The 25,014-nt window shown below is 38.5% G+C and overlaps 2 protein-coding genes across 2 annotated transcripts; both read right to left on the bottom strand.

Annotated features, from left to right (window-relative positions):
* Nucleotides 1-4,501: 4,501 nt before the first annotated feature.
* LOC121316655 (trace amine-associated receptor 1-like) lies at nt 4,502-5,524 on the bottom strand (the record flags this gene model as incomplete). Its single annotated transcript, XM_041251695.1, has 2 exons — nt 5,209-5,524; nt 4,502-5,136 (listed from the first exon to the last, which is right to left on the bottom strand). Coding segments are annotated over exons 1-2 (951 nt in total), but the record flags the coding sequence as incomplete, so codon positions are not given.
* Nucleotides 5,525-19,289: 13,765 nt separating this feature from the next.
* Nucleotides 19,290-20,327, bottom strand: LOC121316514 (trace amine-associated receptor 1-like). The gene has a single exon (XM_041251547.1). The coding sequence runs from the start codon at nt 20,325-20,327 to the stop codon at nt 19,290-19,292; it is 1,038 nt and encodes a 345-aa protein (XP_041107481.1).
* Nucleotides 20,328-25,014: the final 4,687 nt, after the last annotated feature.

Raw genomic sequence — 25,014 nt, 5'->3', positions numbered from 1 at the left:
TCAAATGTGTCAGTGTAGCGTATTTAGCAGTCGTTTTTCAGTACAAGAGGGGAGGACCAAAATAAAGTTAGCTTGATATTCGCTACTGTGGACGTAAACAGCTACCGGCATAAATTAAAATTGCTCGAAACACACTACATGCCCCATCATCCCTACCATAGATACTTGAGCAGCAGGATGATGGGTTCTGAGGTTCGCTCAGACTTAAGCGATGAGTTTCGCGCCAGTTTCGCGGGTAGAATGTTCAGTCTCTGAGGTAAAAGGCTACCCAGGGTGACTGAAAGGACTTGAAATGCTTCAGTACAGCAGCTGGCATTTTCAAATCAACTTTAAATGAAATAAGACAATTTTTGAATCTGTTTTATCTGTGAACACTTTGAATAGTCTGTGAAAATAAAAACATCGCGCTTACCCGGTGTGAATAAAAAGGCCTTTTCAGTTTACCTCAGAGACTGAACATTCTACCAGACAAACTGGCACTCATCGTTTAAGTCAGAGCGAAATTGAGAGCTACATTTCCCCCATCGTCCTCCTGCTCAAGTATCTATGGTGGGGATGATGGAAAATATAGTGCTGAAGTTCTCCTAAATGGTACGTGTGAAGCCGTCTTTGGAAAAAACAGCACAGTGGACTGCAGTTCAGTAGTGTAAAAAAGTGGTGAGGATGTCAAAAATAAATAATAAAAGCAATGTGCATACCTTACTTAAACTGGTCCAGCAGTATATGGGAATGTGCAACACACACACACTACTTGATTTCCCCTTTAAATTGCTTTAAAGAAAAGGGGACCAACTGAACAAAAACAATACAGTGTACACATCTTAGTACAACTTGAGAAAGATATGTTTTTTTATTTTTATTTTTTTAGGCCAGTGTCACTTTATCATGGAATTGCCACCATACAGTACATGGGTTGGTCATCCTAAACTTAGATGGCTAGCTATGTTTAGATTTTCGTATTTGTATATCCCAGATTATATGGGAAACAAATTAAATTGAAATATGACAGCACAAAGGCAAGAAATAAATCACTATGGAGACTCAATAAAAAAATTGTCTGTTAAAGAGTACCGATCCATGTACTGTATAATAAATTCACCTACACGTGAATCTGCTATTAGTTGCTGATTTGTTTTGTTTTCCAGATAATCTGGAATATACAAATACTGAAATGGTTAGCCGTTTGTTTGCATCACTTTCTTACTGGTCAAAACGCAAGCATACAGAAGGGATACTTCAAGAGCTGTCTACTTCTGAACCTGCTGGCGTGGGGTGTGATTCCTCAGATATTGCTTTTGTAAATACAGTGTCAGAACCAAAAAATGCTCTAATAGCAAACCAAGAGGCAGAAGATATTGAATATCTACATGGACAAAACCAATTTGAAGCAGAATATGATGAACATGTGAACAGCTTTCAAATGGATTTTCCAGTATTCAATGAGAATTATAGTGTCGGTCAAGTTGATAGTGATGGTCAATTCCCTTATAGTGAAAGTGATTCAGATTCTGATTCGGATGATTCAGGGGGTATAGATTTAGATTTAGATAAAAACAAATCTTAAATAATCTGTCACTGAAGTTGATAGAGCAACTTTAAAAACAAAATTATGTATTGCTAACAAAACCTTGTTTAGCAGTTAAATTTAAAGCCATTCACACCTAGCTTTGCAAATTGTTAAATATACTATACAAACCACTGTTAGGGACAAATTTAGAAAAAAATGTAGACTGATAATACCAAAAATATATTCTTTATGGGAGCACATCTCAGAAACACTGCTGTCCATGGAAGTTTAAAACAATATTTAATTTCTGCTTTAGTGTATAAGGTGGAGTATATATATATATATATACACACACACACACATATGTTAGCTATATAAGGACTAACACATCACAGCACTTGCAGTCTTGCAAGCATGCTGATAGCAACAGGTCATTCCAGCTCTTAACTACACCCCAAGAAAACTACTCACCTTTTTTATTTTGTCTGACTGCCTTCCTTGGAACCATTGGTGGGGTGGATGTTCTTACTGCTGTCCGCAGAATTATGGCTGCCTTACTTGGTCATGAATTAGCAACCAAATTCAATTGGAAGGGACTTGGAAACAAAAGATAATTTTACGACCTCAAACTTCGAAAAGTGACGATTGTTGAGTTGCTCTTAAATATGTTTAACGTTACCTCTGTAGAACCTTAACATTAGTTAAAAACATTTGATCTTTATTCTTTGCATTTCAAATGAGCAGTAAATCTGCATGATATGTTAAATAATATGTTAAGAATATTATGAAGTAAACAGAGAAGTACGTGTGGGGGCGAGAGAGAGAGGCGATGATATGGGGTTGGTGTTTGGTTGGGGGAATTACACTGTATTTTTAGGTCAGAATGGTAACTTTAGATATTAAACTTTTGGTAACTTTTTTAATTTAAGCCGAAGTTGACAGAGTCAATGGATATTCTAGTTATCTGGAGACATGTGCATTTTACATCTTTACATATTTATTCAAAATGTGTGAGTTAATCTTACAGATGAATGGGAGTATGAGATAAGATGCTATCCCAATCCACTAGACTTGATAAGTCTGATTTTTCTTAATTTAATAATTATTTATTTATTGTCTCTAACAAAACCTTGTGGACACAAAGTTATTAGAGTTACATTATGGAAGGTGACTGGATTTAAAAATGTTGTTAAATTGATATTTTAGATGCTGTACCCCGGAATCCCCCGACAAAAACAGCACAGGGCTCAGAAATCGAGACAGTAGCCATGCTGTGGCTAAGAAATGCACGAGATCGGGCAGGCGGAAGGAAGCAGCACCTCTTGTAGGCAATGAGGAAACATCAGGAGCAGCAGCAGTAGCAATAAGAAAACCATATCAAAACTTTGACCCTCATAGAAATTACAAGTCTGGTACTTATGGCGACTTCTTTTTACTTGTCAGAGGGATATTCCACCTAACCCAAAGGGAACCCATCACTTGCAGAGGCTTGCAATTTGCGATTAGCGGGTTGGTCAAAGTTTTGATTTGGTCTGGGCCTGTGTTACATTTATTATTTATTATTAATTGTTTAAATTGTTACAACTTTTGGGTAAAATTATATTTAAAATGTCATTTATGTTGTTAAATGTTTCCCATATGGAAAGATAAATAAAATAAATATGATCCTTATAATTCTAATATCTAAAGATTGGCCCCTTTTTATACCTCTATGAAAATATGAGATATAAATGATAAATATATTGCTTTATGTATTTAAAATATTATTTAAATACATAAAGCAATATATTTATCATATATCTCATATTTTGCATTTATAAAAGGGGCCAATTTTTAGATGTTAAAAATATAAGGATAAAAATGTTTTTCCTGTAGAAATGTAAAAAGAATATAATAAAGGTGTTCAGAAGACTTCAAAACTTGAACAAGTTTGTTTTGTGTTAATTGAAAACTATTTCTACATTCAACTTTAGATTCCTGACATTGTGCAAAGTACAATCACCACTTTATCTGTTTTTCATGCTGATTATGGCTGTTTACTGCAAACGATTACATTCAAAATAGATTTGCAATAGTGGTAAAACAATCTAACACAGTTATACATTTTAATAGTTTGAGTCTTTACGGTACAAAATCAGGTTTCGTTTACAACATTTAGCAAAACACAGATAAACAGATTTAGCAAAAGCAAACTGGTTTGGCATCTCACAGAACAGCTGCACAGCCATGGAGCTCATTAACCAATAAAGAGCAATGCAAATCTTCAAGCTCTATCTGCCATGAACAAATATTTTACAAAAACCAAGACAGATTTATGGAAGTTAATAATTAATATTTACATTTCTCTTTAATGTATACGTATATACAAGAACAGTGAAGTAAAATGTCTATAAAAGCTACGGCAAATAGAGTGCAGGGCAACCCAGTTTCAACTGTATGCTTCAAACTAGAACTGCTAATGTTGGGTATGGGAAGTGCTATTAAATATATTCTAGTTTATTGCCGCATGATTACTTTAAAAACTTATGTAATAGATAAAGGCCAATGAAAACAGAAATATGTGCTTTTAACATTAATAAAAAATGAGTTTACATACAACTTGTGGTTGTTAAAGCCTTACTTTATTAAACACAAATGCATAATAGCTACTTTCTAATGTTAGTAACTTCAAGGTTATACTGGAATAATAAGTAGAAGATGATTATGCTAACAGAGGTAACAGCATTTCTTTTTTTAATCTGGTGTTGAATTAATTTTATTTTTTATTAACGTCTATTAGAAAAAATTACTCAATACTCTTTACAAACAAAATGTGATCACTGTATAATTTTTTAGACCATTTTTCAGAAAGGGGGAATTAACTTGGATTACCATTACAAATAAGCATTTGATGCAATCCAGGTAGATTTCTTAGTGTATAAAATGCTCAATATATATATATATATATATATATATATATATATATATATATATATATATATAGTTAGATAATAATTGTATTGAGGAAGAATTTCTTTGAAAGATTTTGCAAAATATAATAACTCTGAATGCTTTTCTGAACCATTTATAAAATAAAGCATAAATAAAAGGATTAAACGCTGAGTTTAAATAAACGAACCAGAACAAAGCATCTACTAAAATAGGTGGAACTGAGCTTTGAATTGCATGATCCACATTAAAGTATATAAAAAATGGTAACCAACAGACTAGAAAGACCCCCATTGTTATCCCCAGGGTCCTTGCAGCTTTCATTTCTCTCTTTAGTGATGTTGTATTTTTCTTTTCTTCAGCTGTTTGCCTTTGGAGTTCTGTGTCTCTAATTGACCTGGCTTGTCTTCTTGCCACAAGAAATATTTTAAGATAGATACTTATCATCACAAATCCTGGGATGTAAAAATATAATATAGATGTAATAATGACTGACGCTGCACTTACAGTTAAAAAGCAACCTCCTATACAGTCAGTATTATTATATGAATCTTCCATACCTTGTTTGTTTAATTCTAGAAATATTAATCCAAATCCAGTAACTGCAGCTAAGGTCCAGCTAATGAATATCATGTTAACTGTAACAAATATAGTAATTTTGTTTCTGTATCTAAGAGGATGGCACACTGCATAGTAGCGGTCAATGGAAATGAAGAACATATGCCATAGGGAAGCTATGCAAAGTGTGAAGTCTGTACTGGCATGGACTTTGCAAAATAAGTCCCCAAAGTACCAGCAATTTTCAACTGATCGGATCATGCTGGGGGGCAGTACAAATAGTCCCAGGAGAAAGTCAGCAGCTGCCAGAGAGAGGAGAAGAAAATGTGTGGGTGTGTGAAGCTGCTTGAAATGTGCTATAGAGATGATGACCAACAGGTTTCCACAAAGTGTGACTGTGATCACTGCCCCAAGGAACAAGTATATTGGAACACGGGCAATGACTGGAATGCTGATTTTAGGACATGACCCAGGTATAGATTCATAACAGAACTGTGTGCTTCCAGGGATCCCACTTTGACTGAAATTCATTTCCAATATGTATTACCTAGAGAAAAATAAATATGTTTAATATTAGATAGGCTGTGGCTTTTAAAGTACATTAAAAAAAAACACCTTTAATTTTTTAAACCTTTTTTTATTGGTCATGTCACAAAAGGATTAGCGTTCAAGATGCTCAAAACATAAACAGAGCAATGCCACTATATACTTGTACTGCTGTATTCTAAAGGGTAAAAGCACTTTCCTACTCATAATTAATAGCTGCACCCTTTTATCTGCCCCCGGTAGAGCTGTCTTTTCTGTGTTGGTTTACAGGATTAAGTCAAATGCTCTATGTGGAGGAAGCGCTTTTCATTTTGGAAAAGGTCCCTCTCTCTCTCTCTCTCTCTGCCTAGCTTACAGTTGTAGACTATAGCTGGAGTGAAAATATTTATGGAAATAAAAAAGAAGTCCTGCAACTGAAGTCTCTAACATATCAAGTTTTATTCAAGACTTAAGTCATCAAAAACCTTGACAGATATCAACAGGTTTTGTTTCTGATGCCTTTCATAGTAAAATGCTTTAAGTCAAAATGTTTACCTAGTTTATTTTTATATTGCTACATATCTTACCATGTTTATGTACTTATGGATGAAATATAATATTGCATAGTTCATAAAGACACACAGAATAAAAAAGTCACAATTGTTGCAGTTCCAATTCCTCACTATGCACAATAAAAAGTGTGAGTAATTTCTGCAGAGAATGTCAACAAAAAAGTTACTATTTAGTTTTTCATTTCAACACCAAATACATTGGAATTGTCAAGGTTCCTGAAAATCCATTTTCAACACATTTCATATTTCAATAGGAAACCCATAACCAGTACCTCAAAGTCCACTGCTGTGCTTCCATTCCTTGTTGTTTTCCACATGACAGTTTCATATTTAAAACCACAGCCACGTGTGCATCTGCACCAATTTCTTGACAAAATATGTAATTACCTCAATTTTCCTTAAGGAGATACAACATCTCCAGTGGTAAACAAACAGTGGTCATTAGGGTGCCATTCTTTTAATGTGCACCATGAGAGTGATCTTTACTAATAAGGCATCCTATGGCTATCAACAGTACTACACCTCCTTACTCTCTTGATACCAACCATGCAACTGCGCTTCCTGGTTAACAATAGTGTGCAACAGCAGATTCGTTTCACAATACATACAGAATGCCCAGTCCGTAATTCAGCTATATTTACAAAAGGTAATATAACATGTACTGTTTCAAAATTAGAAATAAGTCTGAAAGTTAGACCTGTTGGAAATGTGTACAAAGATGCAATGCAGAATTTTAGAAGAATTTATGCATTAGTCCCTTATTATTCATCAATATGCATGCCCAAAACATCATCTGTGTAGTGTGGGGTGATGGATATAGCAGTACAGTGATCACAAAATATACAAGTTACTAGAGGGCCTACAGTAAAGCGTATTGCTTATTATACAATCAATTCACACATACACACACACGCACACACACACACACACACATTTATAGTTTCTGTCTCTTTCTGTAGGCTGTGCTCCACACCACTGTAAGCTACACACTGCTATGGTTGTGTCACTGCATGTGGTCCAGACTTATACTGTCTGTATGCAGTGCTTCACACTGCTGCAAGCTGCATGCTGCATCGGTTGTGTGATTGCACGCTGTCCAGACTAGACACCTGGCCCAGTAACCTCGATGCTTATGCCCCTGGTCCTCGGTGCTTCAGACCCTTGGTGCCTCACCACTTTGGTGCCTCGTTGCCCACGGTGCCACAGAACCTCGATGCCTCGTTGCCCTTGGTGTTTAGATGCTCCCTGCATCAGTGCCTTCAGTGCATCGGCACCTTACAGCCTCGACGCCTTGGTCCTTTGGCACCCTCGGCGCTCAAGAGCCTCGACGTCTCAGTGCTTCTGTGCTCAGATACTCCCTGCATCGATACCTTCGGTGCTTCAACATCTCAGACTCGATATCTCAGTACTTCAGCACTTTTTGGTCCCAGAGCCTCGACGCCTCCGTACTTCGACGCACTTGGCACTCGATCGCACCCTGCATCGGTACCCTCTGTGCCTCGGTGACTCAGAGCCTGAGTGCCTCTGTGTTTCAGCCCCTCTGTGCCCCCAGACCTCAATGCATTGGTGCTCCCCTAGTGCAGATGCTCGTGCATCACAATGTCAAAGTTCCACCTTTGCACATCCTTTGGAGGGAAGCTTCTCCCACAGGACAAACACCTCCTGTGTGTCAAGTCCTTGGGATGAGACGTTTTGCTCGATCTATGCAGTGTCCCAGCCACGGACCCTGTGCAGGAGGTTCACAGAGTTTATGGGAGCGGCTTCCTCAGCCAGCTCAGCTGAGCCCTCTGCAACGTTGAGAGTCCTGCCTTCCACCCCTCCTCCACCTGCCTTCCAGCCCAACGCTGAGTATTCACTTCATCACTTCAGTCCACTGAGCTCGAAACTTCTCATGGTCTCTGTGGCAGGCTGGTGAGTGGATTGAGGCCCAGAGACAGTCTGGAGTTCAAAAAAATAACTATTTTATTATAAACACAAAAATGAAAGGGCACAAGGGCCAAAACAAAGCAATTTAAACACAAAATAAACAAAATAAAGCAAAAATACACTCACAAAAATAAAGGTTTCCAGGCTGGGCAATGCCTTCACTGGATTCAAAACATTCAAAAATCACCAACACCAAAACACCAACCTGCTTCCTCAGCTCCCTCCTCCTAAATGAAAAGCAGAGGCCTTCTTTTATGTCAGGTGGCTGGGCGCTGATTGATCGTTAATTAAGCTAATCATCTAATCAACCCCAGCCACCTGAACACAATGAACCAAGGCATGTAGGGGAATTTAACCCCATCCCTGCCAATTTCTAAAGAGCAGAGCTGTGCTCTGCCACAGTCTCCTTCAAGGAGCAGTAAGATGATAAGAGGGCAACGCACAATAGGTAGGACAAGGATATTGTCCGAATCTGCACATACTCTTTATTTATATCTCAAGGGAGATGTTTAGGAGGACATAGAGATGTTTGGGACTCCTATAAGTGGATTGTTTGTCCACTGGGCTTGCAATGTATCCAGATGACTTTTAATAATCAAGAAGACCTCACTGTCTCATTCAATTTGAAGTTTTTATTGAATTAGAGTAACATCAGTACTCCTGGTTTTCAGTGACTGATATCAGTAATGGCTTTTGGAGTCTAACTATTAGACCGGAAGACCAACGGATGTTCGCATTAACGGTGAAAGGTGTACACAAGGGTATCACAACTCACCAGTGATACAGTATTCCATCAATGTCTGGCAAAGGCAATAAGGTCTCTAGACAACAACCAACATGGAACTGTGTTAAAAAAATGTCGATGACTTGTTGTTATGTAGTTCTTCTCTTGCAGAGGCATAGAAGTTGTTGCATGACACATTGGCCCTACCAGTGTATGCGTTCAAGGAAACATCCAAGGACAATGGGTAAACAAGTGTGACAAAGTGCCCGCCCCTGTGTATATTATCTGTTATGTTGCGTGTGGTTTGTTAAATGTTGGTGTATAGTCATTGGTACACGGGATATAAATGGGTCTGTGTAACACAAGTGTTTGAAATGTATATTTGTATTTAGGCACAGGATTGTACATCACTTCACGTACATTTAAAGTTGTTATTATGTGAGCATGAGGTTGCACATAATTAATTCACGTGCTGCGATTGAAGTGAATAATGAATTAGTAATTGAATCCCAGCACAACAGTATATATAGTTGCACGTTTTACTCACTTGTGTTTGGGTGTTCAATGAGTGGAGAACGGGAGAGAGAGAGAGAGAGAGGTGGAGAATTCGAAGTAAATGTCAACTGCTATTGCGTGTTGGTGGGACCAGCACGATCCTTGTTTATTTATCTGCTCACCGTGTTTGTTATTGTGTCTGGCCGTGCAACATGTTTATCTGTATAGTCCGTTTTGTGTGTCTTTTTGTTTTGGCGTAGAATGCTGTGTCCTGTTTTCTGTTTGTTTAAACCCTTTTATTTTGCAATAAACCGGCGCAAGCAAGCACCATCATCATTTCACATCATCTGTCTTTGTGTTCATTCCTTTTAATGGTTCTGACGCCGCCCACTTCGGCCGTCTTTGTGACAACAAGACACAAACCAAACTATATAGAACTAACAAAGCAGAGGTTGTTGGCGCTGCTCCTCTGACAAAAGACAATCTTTGATATTGGAACTTGTGAAAATAACTGAACATGCTACGACCCCAACCAGAGTATGACTTATACAGAGCCAGTGACTATGTAAGCTTGGCAATAGACAAAGCCACGGTATGGACTGACTTACAAATTAGACTACCACCAGGAGGGTATTATGCCAGGAGTGAGACACTCTTGACGACATGACACATGGAGCCAGTGGTTATGGCTCCACAGGAATACATACTAATTGAGTTTGTTTGTAATGCAGGAACTCCAAGATGTACCCCAACCTATTTTGTGTTCACAGGCAGTGACCAAAATAGGCCCCTGCGAAGAACTCGAAGAAAAGCCAATCCCACAATGGCTTATTATGACAAGGGAATAGCCCCTTAAATTAAAAATGTATTAAAATAGAGCAAAAGAGAAAAACGAAACCCATGCAGCCTTGAAAAATACGTACAACAAAGTACAATTACTTCAATAAGTAGAACACGTAACCGATGTGACATAGGGTTCATAACCCTACTACAGCTGCCCTCACTGAGCCGGTAGCCTCAGAGCTACACCTGGTCTCTGTTATGCTGCTACATATTTTAGGCTTCCATGGACAGGCCCTGGGCAGAAGCCTGGTAGATCTTGTAGTGGTGCGCAGACAGCTTTGGCTGTCACAGGCCAGGGTCCTGGATGCAGACATATTAGACGCACCTACCTTCCCTGGCCATTCTTTCTGGCCAGTGGTGGAGGAGACACTGCAACGCTCCCACCGAGAGTGGGAGTTGTCTCAACAGGTGGCTGCGATGATCCATTCCCATGCTCTGGTATGGGATAGGACGAAGTGCTCGCCCTTAACTAAGGTAAACCAGATAGTTCCGATCCCCACTGCGCTGTATAGCGACCTGAGGCACTGCCTATAGGCTTCCGCAACAACTAATACTTGGGGCCGCCCGCAAAGACAATGGAAGAGCTCTGGGAGACAGTTCCCATGGAACTGCCCTAAACAGCCTCTAGACAGGCTCCACCCCAGCTTCAGCAGCCCCAGCAGGGCCCCTGAAGGCTTGAGGCCTCAGACCCACCCCTTCTCACAACACCAGCTACAATACTGGCGCAATTGCACCCCAGACTCTTGGACTCTGGGGCTCACGGTGTTGTTTCAAAAACTATTGGGTCTGATGGCCGCAGCTTCATCAGCCATCCAGCTGGGGTTACTCTACATGCGCCCGATCCAAGTGTGGCTCAGTGCCTTCCGGCTACACCCCAAACGTGACAGAGCGCGTTGGCTGACCGTGTCTCACATATGCTGGGAAGCCCAATGCTGGTGGAGACAAGCTTCTCACCTATGCAAAGGTGTAAGGATGGAAGGGACTCACAGCCGTCAGGTGGTGACAACAGACGCATCCCTATTAACAGTTCCCCTGGGTTCTCATATTCTGGCAAGCCATTTTCTAAAGAGTGCTCAGTGGCTACATCCTCCTAGGAAGGACGTCATCCCCAAGTGGAGTCTAGATGTGGTATTGGAGGCTCTCACTAAGGCCCCATTTGAGCCTATACATTCTATAGAGTTGAAATATCTCAATATGTTGTTAGCCATCACCTCCACTAAGCCGATTAGTGAGCTGCAGGCTCTGTCAGAGCACAGCTCCTGTATGCATGTTTGGGATGATGGAAACAGGGTGTTGTTATGCATGAACCCCGCTTTCCTCCGTAAGGTGGTTACGGCTTTGCACCTGAATCAATCAGTGCAACTAGAGGCTTTCCATCCCCCACATTTTTCTTCGGAGGAGGATCGGAGATTGAATTTCTTCTGCTCGGTTCGGGCATTGAGATGTTATGTAGATTGGACGAAACTCTGCGTCAGTCTGACCAGCTCTTTGTCTGTCAAGGTGAAAGGACTGTGGATCAAGCCTTCTCGAAGCAGCCACTGTCCCACTGGATTGTGGACACAGTTTGGACTGCATATACTAATGCTGGCCTACCCCAACCTGAAAGGATGGCCACACACTTTAACAGAGGAGGAGCGATGTCATGGGCCCTCTTTAGAGATGCCTCATTGACTGATATCTGTACTGTGGCTAGCTGGGCTATTCCACTTACATTCACCAGGTTCTACCGACTCAATGTGGTAGATCCCTCAATGCCTTCATTAGGCACAAGGGTCCTTGAGGTTGCATGCTCACACCACAAAGATTAGTTTGGCGGTAGCGAGATGTCCGTCATCTGCTGTCGGCTCAAACTCCCGCACGGCAGCTTTGATATGCTTTCCCAAAAGTATTGTTGTTGGTCGTCTTCAAATTGAAAGGGAACGATAGGTTAAGGATGTAACATCGGTCCCCTGAGGTTAATGTTTTTGATACTGTAAACATTTTAAATGACACACAATTATGCAGAGGTAGGAAGTTAATGGTAACGTGATAAACATTTACAGTGCAGACTGTTTTGTACTATTTATAATGACTGCCGAATAAAAAGCGAATATGAGTGTTTCCAAAGAGATTTCTAAATACTGTCTTAATTCTGTGCATCCAAAGACATATAATTAAGTTTTAATAGTGAAACCTACTGTTTGGTATTGTGTCTTAAACCAGTAGACTGCCAGTCCCAAACTGTTTTGAAAAATTATATATTAAATAAACGGAAAAAAAAAAAAAAAATGTTAATCAGATTATTCTGCCTTTTATATCACCTGTTCTAAGGCAGTGGTTCCCAGTCTGTGGTCCATGACTAAACTCCAGGTGGTCTGTAAACAACTCCCAATAATCGGTTATACAGTTCTAAACAGCACAACAAACAGCTTGTGATCGTGTAACATAATCAGACTGAAGTGTCCTTCTGGGCCCATGATTGGGGAAACACGATAAAAGCACTTAGTTTCTTTGACATGCTGGTCAACCATAATTTGTAGTACAGCTTGATAGAGCATATCATTAGACAGGGAAGGAATTGAATTTCGCTGTGTGCTTGTTTGTGTTTTCAGCCCATGCAAAACCCACACTGTACTGTATAATAAATTCACCTGCAGCGTGAATCAGCTATTAGTTGCTGATTTGTTTTGTTTTCCAGATAATCTGGGATATACAAATACTGAAAAGGTTAGCCGTTTGTTTGCATCACTTTCTTACTGGTCAAAACGCAGGCATACAGAAGGGATACTTCAAGAGCTGTCTACTTCTGAACCTGCTGGCGTGGGGTGTGATTCCTCAGATATTGCTTTTGTAAATACAGTGTCAGAACCAAAGAATGCTCTAATAGCAAACCAAGAGGCAGAAGATATTAAATATGTACATGGACAAAACCAATTTGAAGCAGAATATAATGAACATGTGAACAGCTTTCAAATGGATGTTCCAGTATTCAGTGAGAATAATAGTGTCGGTCAAGTTGATAGTGATGGTCAATTCCCTTATAGTGAAAGTGATTCAGATTCTGATTCGGATGATTCAGGGGGTATAGATTTAGATTTAGATAAAAACAAATGTCACTGTCACCTGTCACTGAAGTTGATAGAGCAAGTTTAAAAACAAAATTATCTATTGCTAACAAAACCTTGTTTAGCGGTTAAATTTAACCCTTTCATGCATGAATTATGTTAACCTTAAACAAGATTTTTTTTCAAATGGTTTTTATTAGTCTTCAGGGCCTATAAAAACATAAAACCCCCCCTTTTTTTTTTTTTTTAGTACAAAATTTAAGAAGTTATACATCTGTCCACTTGAGTGGACAACATGCGTCTGTAACATAACAAAGTCTCTATTATCTTGGAACAACATATTATGAATGAAAGTCTTTCTCTTTTATTTGGGAAGAAAAAGTAATACAAAATGCAAAACTAAATGGCTGGTACCATTCCAACTGGTATGTATTTGAATGTTTTCTCATATTTATTTTTTTTCCAGAAAAAAAAATGTCCTCAAAGTTGAAAATATTTTTTTTTATACCCAAATACGTATGTATTCACCCAGAAACAAAAATGTCCTAAATGTTTGTTATAAAAATGTCTTCCTTATTGAAACAATAATATATTTTTTTTTACTTCAGAGTGTTATACACATCAAGTTACCATCCTTCCCTCTTTAGTGAAATGAATTTGTCTGATTTTAGCGCTGGGTGTGGAAGTTGGCAAAGCACCCGGAACACAATGGCTCGAGGCACTGCATGCACATGTACTTAGTTTTCCATGTACAAGCTGCATCATGGCACCTGTTAGCATTTTTTGCATCAGTTAGCTTTGGCCAGTGATTCCCCACACTGAACCTGACTTCAGGGGGTGCCCTTGACACTGCCCTGCGCTTCAAAGGAGAGGGTGTCTCACTTGACCTTCCTCTTCGACATTGCTCCAGAGAGCCGGCATTGATCAGCGCTCGATCCTTGTAACAGAATCCTGACATTCGATACAGTAGCCATGCATTTATACAAGTCACATCAAGAAAGTGAAAGAATACTCGAATGTACCATCTCCTGTTTTTGCGTCTGTGTCGGTACATCGATACACACTGATCTGTGAGATCCACTCCCCCCATGCTTTTGTTATATAGCTTGACATCAAATGGTCTAGGGATGTTGATCATTTCCTTTTCTTTCTTGGTCCACCTCTGGGTAGAATCCTGTGGCTGTTTGCCTGCACAGGACGATGCAACGTGTATCATTGAACTGTCTAGCCACCATGTAATGGTGATGTTCTCATCATTGGTCACAACTGATGACGCACCTCTTCCTTCTTCCTTCAGCTATTTCTCACTCTTCAACTTTGATTTTGCTCCCATTAGCCTGTTAGCTCTGCATGTACCTCTTGCATAGATGCCCTGGTCACGTAACCTCTGGAGGAGAGCGATGGTACAAAAAAAGTTATCAAAAAGGACCTTGTGATTTTTATTTTGTATGTCATCACACAGGCGAAGAACCACATCAGCACACATGCCCAGTGTACTAACTTCACCTCTGCCTCCACTTGCTCCCTGATACACCTCAAATCTATACATGTACCTGGATGTCCCTACTCTCACCCACACCTTCAAACCCCAGGGCTTGGGTTTCTTCGGAATGTAGTACTTGATGGACAGGTGGCCCGTGAAGGAAGTCATTTGCTCATCAACAGACTGGAACTCTTCAGGATCAACTGCTTTACTAAAGGATGCCTCCAGTTTGTCTAACACAGGTCGAATTTTGAAGAGTTTATCTTTGTTTCCTGGCTCTTGCGAATAATTGTCTGCAAAGTGAAGGTACTGACAAATCTCTTCAAATCTGTTTACAGGCATTGCATTTGCAATCATGTCAAGGCGAAGGCCTTCATTCGATGACCAGTACATTCTGGATCTTGGATATCTGACATAGAACATTATCAGATTTATCATTATCAAAGGAAACTTTGAAATTCTTGGCTTGTTAGGGACAGATATTCCTTCCCTTTCTGCAGTGCATACAAGTTTGTGTTGTGGATCATCTCTTCAACCAGGGTATCAGAAAACAAGTGCATAAAGAAGTGTATGGGCTCTGTTCCCTCAACATTCACTTTGTGCTCTCCTAAAAATGTAGGCAACACTCCTTCAAAATCATTATCTTTGCTTTTCCATCTTCCAGCCTATTTGTGGACAAAACTGCAATATATAGCTCTTATATTACAATTTTCTTTTAGCACAGGCCTATAGAACAACATAGGCCTAATGTGCAATATTAATCTTAATATTGCATGACGTCCACTTAAGTGGACATATGGTTTAACATAAACTGTGAAAGAAATAAAGTGAATATTTGAAGAAAACATATACCATCTTATTCCCTAAACATTACTTTCTTTGAATATATTTTTTTGACCTGCTCTGCTCTTTTTGTGTAAAAGGATTTTACGGAAATCCCTGAGGTGTTCGCTGCTGCTGAACTTTCCTCTGCAATTGTATTGGCACCTTTATGTTTTTTGTAGTACCTATCAAATGCCATTAGATGGCAGGCGTTTTAATTTCGGTAGAGGTCCAATGAAGAGGATACCATGCATTGGTGATGTCAAAACAGAGTTTCTTTTGGAGATAATCACTTAACAATAGCTGTCCACTGTAGTGACCTCTATGCATGAAAGGGTTAAAGCCATTCACACTTAGCTTTGCAAAGTGTTAAATATACTATACAAACCACTGTTAGGGACAAATTTAGAAAAAATGTAGATAATACCCCAAATATAAAACAATACAAAAACAATATTTAATTTCTGCTTTAGTGTATAAGGTGGATTATATATATAAGGACTAACACATCACAACACTTGCAGTCTTGCAAGCATGCTGATAGCAACAGGTCATTCTAGCTCTTAAATTAACCCCAAGCCAACTACTCTCCTTTTTGATTTTGTCTGACTGCCTTCCTTGGAACTATTGGTGGGGTGGATGTTCTTACCACTGTCCGCAGAATTATGGCTGCCTTACTTGGTTATGAATTAGCAACCAAATTCAATTGGAAGGGACTTGGAAACAAAAGATCATTTTATGACCTCAAACTTCGAAAAGTGACAATTGTTGAGATGCTCTTAAATATGTTTAACGTTACCTCTGTAGAACCTTAACATTAGTTAAAAACATTTGATCTTTTTTTCATTGCATTTCAAATGAGCAGTAAATCTGCATGATATGTTAAATAATATGTTAAGAATATTATGAAGTAAACAGAGAAGTACGTGTGCGGGTGAGAGAGAGAGGCGATGATGTGGGGTTGGTGTTTGGTTGAGGGAATTACACTGTATTTTTAGGTCAGAATGGTAACTTTAGATATGTTGTTGAATTTAAGTCGAAGTTGACAGAGTCCATTGATATTCTAGTTATCTGGAGTCATGTGTATTTTACATCTTTACATATTTATTCAAAATGTGTGAGTTAATCTTACAGATGAATGGGAGTATGAGACAAGATGCTATCCCAATTCAATAGACTTGATAAGACTGATTTTTCTTAATTTAATAATTATTTATTTATTTATTGTCTCTAACAAAACCTTGTGGACACAAAGTTATTAGAGTTACATTATGGAAGGTGACTGGATTTAAAAATGTTGTTAAATTGATATTTTAGATGCTGTACCCCGGAATCCCCCGACAAAAACAGCACAGGGCTCAGAAATCGAGACAGTAGCCATGCTGTGGCTAAGAAATGCACGAGATCGGGCAGGCGGAAGGAAGCATCACCTCTTGTAGGCAATGAGGAAACATCAGGAGCAGCAGCAGTGGTAATAAGAAAACCATATCAAAACTTTGACCCTCATACAAATTACAAGCCTGGTACTTATGGCGACTTTTTTTGCTTGTCAGAGGGATATTCCTCCTACCCCAGAGGGAACCCATCACTTATAGAGGCTTGTAATTTGCGATTAGTGGGTTGGTCAAAGCTTTGATTTGGTCTGGGCCTGTGATACATTTATTATTTATTATTAATTGTTTAAATTGTTAAAACTTTTGGGTAAAATTATATTTAAACTGTCATTTATGTTGTTAAATGTTCCCCATATGGAAAGATAAATAAAATAAATGTGATCCTTATAATTCTAATATCTAAAGATTGGCCCCTTTTTATACCTTTATGAAAATATGAGATATAAATGATAAATATATTGCTTTATGTATTTTAAATATTATCATATATCTCATATTTTGCATTTATAAAAGGGGCCAATTTTTAGATGTTAAAAATATAAGGATAAAAATTTTTTCCTGTAGAAATGTAAAAAGAATATAATAAAGGTGTTCAGAAGACTACAAAACTTGAACAAGTTTGTTTTGTGTTAATTGAAAACTATTTCTATATTCAACTTTAGATTCCTGACATTGTGCAAAGTACAATCACCATTTTGTAATTTGTTTTCAAATTGCAAAATGGTTATTGTATTTTGCTCAATGACAAAATTCTAAGATTGAGTGTAACACTGTAAGTATTATTTTATTGTAAATTATTTACATTCTAGAGAACTTAAAGAACACCATATACTACTAGATATGCAAAATAATACTTAAGCTGTTAGATTGCTTGTAGTGTTGATGTATTTGAAATTATTTTTGTCGAAACCCTTCGCTATGACAAAATAACGATTAATATTTATTTGTCTTGTTTATTTACTGTAAGAAATAGTTAATTACATATTGTTCTTGTGTAATAAACTGCTAATAGGCCTACTAACAATGTGTCGATGTGAGGAGTGTAAATATGAAAAATTATGAAAACAAAAAAAAAACCTCACTCCAGTGGGCCCATCAAAACATTCTAAAACTCACTATTCAAGGTCTTAATTAAAACCTGACAGCTTTTAAGACCAAATACTTTATTAAAACATAATTATTTTAGAACTAAAACTGGCATATACTAGAGTAAAGTCCTTTGAGAGCATTTCCCTAAATATTTTGAACATCATCTCTCCTGTTTAATCACTTATATTTTACTTTATCTGTTTTTCATGCTGATTATGGCTGTTTACTGCGAACGATTACATTCAAAATAGATTTGCAATAGTGGTAAAACAATCCAACACAGTTATACATTTTAATAGTTTGAGCCTTTACAGTACAAAATCAGGTTTCGTTTACAACATTTATCAAAACACAGATAAACAGATTTAGCAAAAGCAAACTGGTTTGGCATCTCACAGAACAGCTGCACAGCCATGGAGCTCATTAAGCAATAAAGAGCAATGTAAATCTTCAAGATCTATTACGATGAACAAATATTTTACAAAAACCAAGACGGATTTAAGGAAGTTAATACTTTATAGTTACATTTCTCTTTAATGTATACGTATATACAAGAACAGTGAAGTAAAATGTCTATAAAAGCTACAGCAAATAGATTGCAGTGCAACCCAGTTTCAACTGTATGCTTCAAACTAGAACTGCTAATGTTGGGTATGGGAAGTGCTATTAAAATATATTCTAGGTTATTGTTGCTTGAATATGTTAAAAATGTATGCAATAGATGTAAAGGCCAATGAAAACAGAAATATGTAGAAGGGGTTTACATACAGCTTGTGGTTGTTAAAGCCTTACTTTATTAAACACAAATGCATAATAGCTACTTTCTAATGTTAGTAACTTCAAGGTTATACTGGAATAATAAGTAGAAGATGATTATGCTAACAGAGGTAACAGCATTTCTTTTTTTAATCTGGTTTTGATTTTTTGATTTTTTTTTATTAACGTCTATTAACAAAAATTACTCAATAATCCTTACAAACAAAATGTGATCAGTTTATATTTTTTTAGTCCATTTTACAGAAAGGGGGAATCAGCTTGGATTACCATTACAAATAAGCATTTGATGCAATCCAAGTAGATTTCTTAGTGTATAAAATGCTCAAATTGAAACAGTGGCAGTTAATGTTTCATTTTGTAATTTAAACCGTTCCATAAAGGACAGGGTGCGTCAACAAAAACATTTTTAAAAGCAATTCTTATATATATATATATATATATATATATATATATATATATATATATATATATATATATATATATATATATATATATATATATACACACACACACACACACACACACACACACACACACACACACACACACACACATACAGACACACACACACACACACACACACACACACACACACACTTCCATTAGTTAGTTAATAATTGTATACTGGAAGAATTGCTTTGAAAGATTTTGCCAGATATAATAACTCTGAATGCTTTTCTGAACCATTTATAAAATAAAGCATAAATAAAAGGATTAAACGCTGAGTTTAAATAAGCGAACCAGACCAAAGCATCTACTAAAATAGATGGAATTGAGTCATTAATGAAAGGATCCACATTAAAGTATATAAAACTTGGTGACCAACAGACTAGAAAGACCCCCATTGTTATCCCCAGGGTCCTTGCAGCTTTCATTTCTCTCTTTAGTGATGCTGTATTTTTCTTTTCTTCAGCTGTTTGCCTTTGGAGTTCTGTGTCTCTAATTGACCTGGCCTGTCTTCTTGCCACAAGAGATATTTTAAGATAGATACATATCATAACAAATCCTGGGATGTAAAAAAATAATAAAGATGTAATAATGGCTGATGCTGCACTTAGAGCTAAAAAGCAACCGCCTATACAGTCAGGATTATCATATGAATCTTCCATACCTTGTTTGTTTAATTCTAGAAATATGAATCCAAATCCACTAACTGCAGCTAAGGTCCAGCTAATGAATATCATGTTAACTGTAACAAATACCGTAATTTTGTTTCTGTATCTAAGAGGATGGCACACTGCATAGTAGCGGTCAATGGAAATGAAGAACATATGCCATAGGGAAGCTGTGCAAAGTGTGATATCTGTACTGGTATGGACTTTGCAAAATAAGTCCCCAAAGTACCAGCAATTTTCAACTGATCGGATCATGCTGGGGGGCAGTACAAATAGTCCCAGGAGAAAGTCAGCAGCTGCCAGAGAGAGGATAAAAAAATGTGTGGGTGTGTGAAGTTGCTTGAAATGTGCTATAGAGATGATGACCAACAGGTTTCCACAAAGTGTGACTGTGATCACTGCCCCCAGGAACAAGTACATTGGAACACGGGCAATGATTGGAAGGGTGATTTTAGGACATGACCCAGGTGTAGATTCATAACAGAACTGTGTGCTTCCAGGGATCCCACTTTGACTGAAATTCATTTCCAATATGTATTACCTAGAGAAAAATAAATATGTTTAATATTAAATATGCTGTGACTTTTAAAGTATATTTAAAAAAACACGTTTAATCTTTGACACCTTTTTTTATTGGTCATGTCACAAAAGTATTAGCATTCAAGATGCACAAAACATAAACAGAGCAATGCCACTATATACTTGCATTGCTGTATCTAAAGGGTAAAAGCACTTTCCTGCCCCCAGTAGAGCTGTCTTTTCTGTGTTGGTTCATAGGATTAAGTCAAATGCTCTATGTGGAGGAAACTTTTCATTTTGGAAAATGGCCTAGTTTATAATTAGTTACAGTTGTAGACTACAGGTGGAGTGAAAATATATATGGAAATAAAAAAGAAGTCCTGCAACTGAAGTCTCTAAAATAGTAACATATCAAGGTTTATTTCTTAAGGCATCAAAAACCTTGACAGATATCAACAGGTTTTGTTTCTGATGCCTTTTATAGTAAAATGCTTTAAGTCAAAATGTTTACCTAGTTTATTTTTATATTGCTACATATCTTACCATGTTTATGTACTTATGGATGAAATATAATATTGCTTAGTTCATAAAGACACACAGAATAAAAAAGTCACAATTGTTGCAGTTCCAATTCCTCACTATGCACAATAAAAAGTGTGAGTAATTTCTGCAGAGAATGTCAACAAAAAGGTTACTATTTAGTTTTTCATTTCAACACCAAATACATTGGAATTGTCAAGGTTCCTGAAAATCAATTTTCAACACATTTCATATTTCAATAGAAAACCCATAACCAGTACCTCAAAGTCCACTGCTGTGATTCCATTCCTTGTTGTTTTCCACATGACAGTTTTCATATTTAAAACCACAGCCACGTGTGCATCTGCACCAGTTTCTTGACAAAATATGTAATTGCCTCAATTTTCCTTAAGGAGATACAACATCTCCAGTGGTAAACAAACAGTGGTCATTAGGGTATCATTCTTTTAATGGGTACCATGAGAGTGACCTTTACTAATAAGGCATCCTATGGCTATCAACAGTACTACACCTCCTTACTCTCTTGACACCAACCATGCAAATGAGCTTCCTGGTTAACAATAATGTGCAACAGCAGTTTCGTTTCACAATATTCACAGAATGCTCAGTCCGTAATTTCAGCTATATTTACAAAAGACAGTATAACACATACTGTTTCAAAATTAGAAATAAGTCTGAAAGTTAGACCTGTTGGAAATGTGTACAAAGATGCAATGCAGAATTTTAGAAGAATTTATGCATTAGTCACTTATTATTCATCAATATGCATGCTCAAAACATCATCTGTGTAGTGTGGGGTGATGGATATAGCAGTACAGTGATCACAAAATATACAAGTTGCTAAAGGGCCTAGAGTAAAGCATATTGCTTATTATACAGTCAATTCACACACGCACACACACACACACACACACACACACACACACACACACACACACACACACATAGTTTCTGTCTCTTTCTGTAGGCTGTGCTCCACACCACTGTAAGCTACGCACTGCTATGGTTGTGTCACTGCATGTGGTCCAGACTTATACTGTCTGTATGCAGTGCTTCACACTGCTGCAAGCTGCGTGCTGCATCGGTTGTGTGATTGCACGTTGTCCAGACTAGACACCTGGCCCAGTAACCTCGGTGCTTATGCCCCTGGTCCTCGGTGCTTCAGACTCTTGGTTCATCGCCACTTTGGTGCCTCGTTGCCCACGGTGCCACAGAACCTCGATGCCTTGTCGCCTTTGGTGTTTAGATGCTTCCTGCATCAGTGCCTTCAGTGCATCGGCACCTTAGAGCCTCGACGCCTTGGTCCTTTGACACCCTCGGTGCTCATGAGCCTCAACGTCTCAGTGCTTCTGTGCTCAGATACTCCCTGCATCGATACCTTCGGTGCTTCAACGTCTCAGACTCGGTATCTCAGTACTTGCAGTACCCTGCATCGGTACCCTGAGTGCCTCTGTGTTTCAGCCCCTCTTTGCCCCCAGAACTCATTGGTGCTCCCCTAGTGCAGATGCTTGTGCATCGCAATGTCGAAGTTCCACCTTTGCACGTCCTTTGGAGGGAAGCTTCTCCCACAGGACAAACACCTCCTGTGTGTCAAGTCCTTGGGATGAGATGTTCTGCTCAATCTACGCAGAGTCCCAGCCACGTACCCTGTGCAGGAGGTTCACAGAGTTTATGGGAGCGGCTTCCTCAGCCAGCTCAGCTGAGCCCTCTGCAACGTTGGGAGTCCTGCCTTTCCCCCCCCTCCTCCACCTGCCTTCCAGCCCAACACTGAGTATTCACTTCATCACTTCAGTCCACCGAGCTCGCAGCTGCTCATGGTCTCCTTCGAGGAGCAGTAAGAGGGTAAGAGGGCAAAGCACAGTAGGTAGGCCAAGGATATTGTCAGAATTTGCACATGCTCTTTATATATATATATATATATATATATATATATATATATATACAACTCACCAATGATACAGTATTCCATCAATGTCTGTGAAAGGCAAAAAGGTCCCTAGATAACAACCAACATGGAACTGTGATTCAAAGATGTCGATGACTTGTTGTTATGTAGTTCTTCTCTTGCAGAGGCGCAGAAGTTGTTGCATGACACACTGGCCCTACCAGTGTGTGAGTTCAAGGAAACAACCAAGGACAAAGGGTACACAAGTGTGACAAAGTGCCTTCCCCTGTGTATATTATTTGTTATGTTGCGGGTGGTTTGTTAAATGTTGGTGTATAGCCATTGGTACACAGGATATAAATGGATCTGTGTAACACGAGTGTTTAAAATGTATATTTGTATTTAGGCACGGGATTGTACATCACTTCACGTACATTTAAAGTAGTTAATATGTGAGCATGAGGTTGCACATAATTAATTCACGTGCTGCGATTGAAGTGAATAATGAATTAGTAATTGAATCCCAGCACAACAGTATATATAGATGCACGTTTTACTCGCTCGCGGTTGGGTGTTCGTGATGATATTGAATCCGAGAAGCCCACTCAGAGTCTTGCGGAGAGAGAGAGAGAGAGAGAGAGGTGGAGAATTAGAAGTAAATATCAATTGCTATTGCGTGCTGGTGGGACCAGCACGATACTTGTTTATTTATCTGCTCACCGTGTTTGTTAGTGTGTCTGTCTGTGAAGTACTTAAAAAAATAGATGGTGATTAAGTAGATTCAAGAAAATGCACAGAGTCCTTTTCTTCAATCAGTTGCCAGGTTTATTGAAATATGCAGGGAGTCTGGTCCCAGGTACAGGACAAGCAGAATACTCAAAATTACAATGTTTGCGTGACATTAAATACCCTTCTGTATAGATGGTCCACCTCCCCTTTCTCTGACATTAACCAATGGTCAAGGTAATTTAATTTATTGTGTGAGTGTTAATGTGTGTGTGTCTGTGTGTGTAGTCTAGTGTGACAACCTCTGAACTCAGTGCATTCTTCACACTCCTGGAGACAAAAGGTCCATACATCTGCCTTTTGTTATCTCCTTGCGACCCCCTTTGATGCCAGCGGGATTATCTCTTTTGATCTCTCTGAAGTCTAGAGCCTGTTCCCTTCTAGTCCACAGCATTGTTATCTCATTAGCTTGCAGTCATTGTTGGGCAGTTTGTAGACGCATCGTCTCTATCAGTGGTTAGCAGTACATGCAATTTGAACCAAACAGTCTGCTATCTGCAATATTAGTCTCTTTTCAGAAAAGAACACCAGTATAGCTCTGCTAGTCCACATGCGTAGCAAACCCCTAATCAATTCTCAATCCATGTTTTCCAACAGTCCGTGCACCGTGTTTGTCTGTATAGTCCGTTTTGTTTGTCTTTTTGTTTTGGCGTAGAGTGCCGTGTCCTGTTTTCTGTTTGTTTAAACCCTTTTATTTTGTAATAAACCGGTGCAAGCAAGCGCCATCATCATTTCACATCATCTGTCTTTGTGTTCATTCCTTTTCCTGGTTCTGACGCCGCCCACTTCGGCCGTCTTTGTGACAACAAGACAGAAGCCAAACTATATAGAACTAACAAAGCAGAGGTTGTTGGCGCTACTCCTCTAACAAAAGACAATCTTTGATATTGGAACTTGTGAAAATAACTGAACATGCTATGACCCCAACCAGAGTATGACTTACATAGAGCCAGTGACTATGTAAGCCTGGCAATAGACAAAGCCATGGTATGGACTGACTTACAAATTAGACTACCACCAGGAGGATATTATGCCAGGAGTGAGACACTCATGACGACATGACACATGGAGCCAGTGGTTATGGCTCCACAGGAATACATACTAATTGAGTTTGTTTGTATTATAGGAACTCCAAGATGTACTCTAAACTATTTTGTGTTCACAGGGCAATGACCAAAATAGGCCCCTGCGAAGAACTCGAAGTAAAGCCAATCCCACAATGGCTTGTTATGACAAGGGAATAGCCCCTCAAATTAAAATTGTATTAAAATAGAGTGAAAGAGAAAAACGAAACCCATGCAACCTTTTAAAATACGTACAACAAAGTACAATTACTTCAATAAGTAGAACACGTAACCGATGTGACATACTGTCTGAATTAGTGGGGTGGTTTGGGGCAGCCCAATCTACCACGAATGGAATAAACATTGAATTCCAACAAGTAGATAACATGGAATGCACCATGTAGCTAATGCAATACAA

Source organism: Polyodon spathula, chromosome 6 (assembly GCF_017654505.1).
Source record: "Polyodon spathula isolate WHYD16114869_AA chromosome 6, ASM1765450v1, whole genome shotgun sequence".
Lineage (NCBI taxonomy): Eukaryota > Metazoa > Chordata > Actinopteri > Acipenseriformes > Polyodontidae > Polyodon > Polyodon spathula.
Note: the sequence above shows the minus strand (reverse complement) of the source record. Positions and strands in the feature narration are given on the sequence as shown.

Bases quoted from the DNA above. Each gene is read 5' to 3' on its own strand.
- LOC121316514 (XM_041251547.1), bottom strand. From the start codon at position 20,327: ATGAATTTCAGTCAAAGTGGGATCCCTGGAAGCACACAGTTCTGTTAT.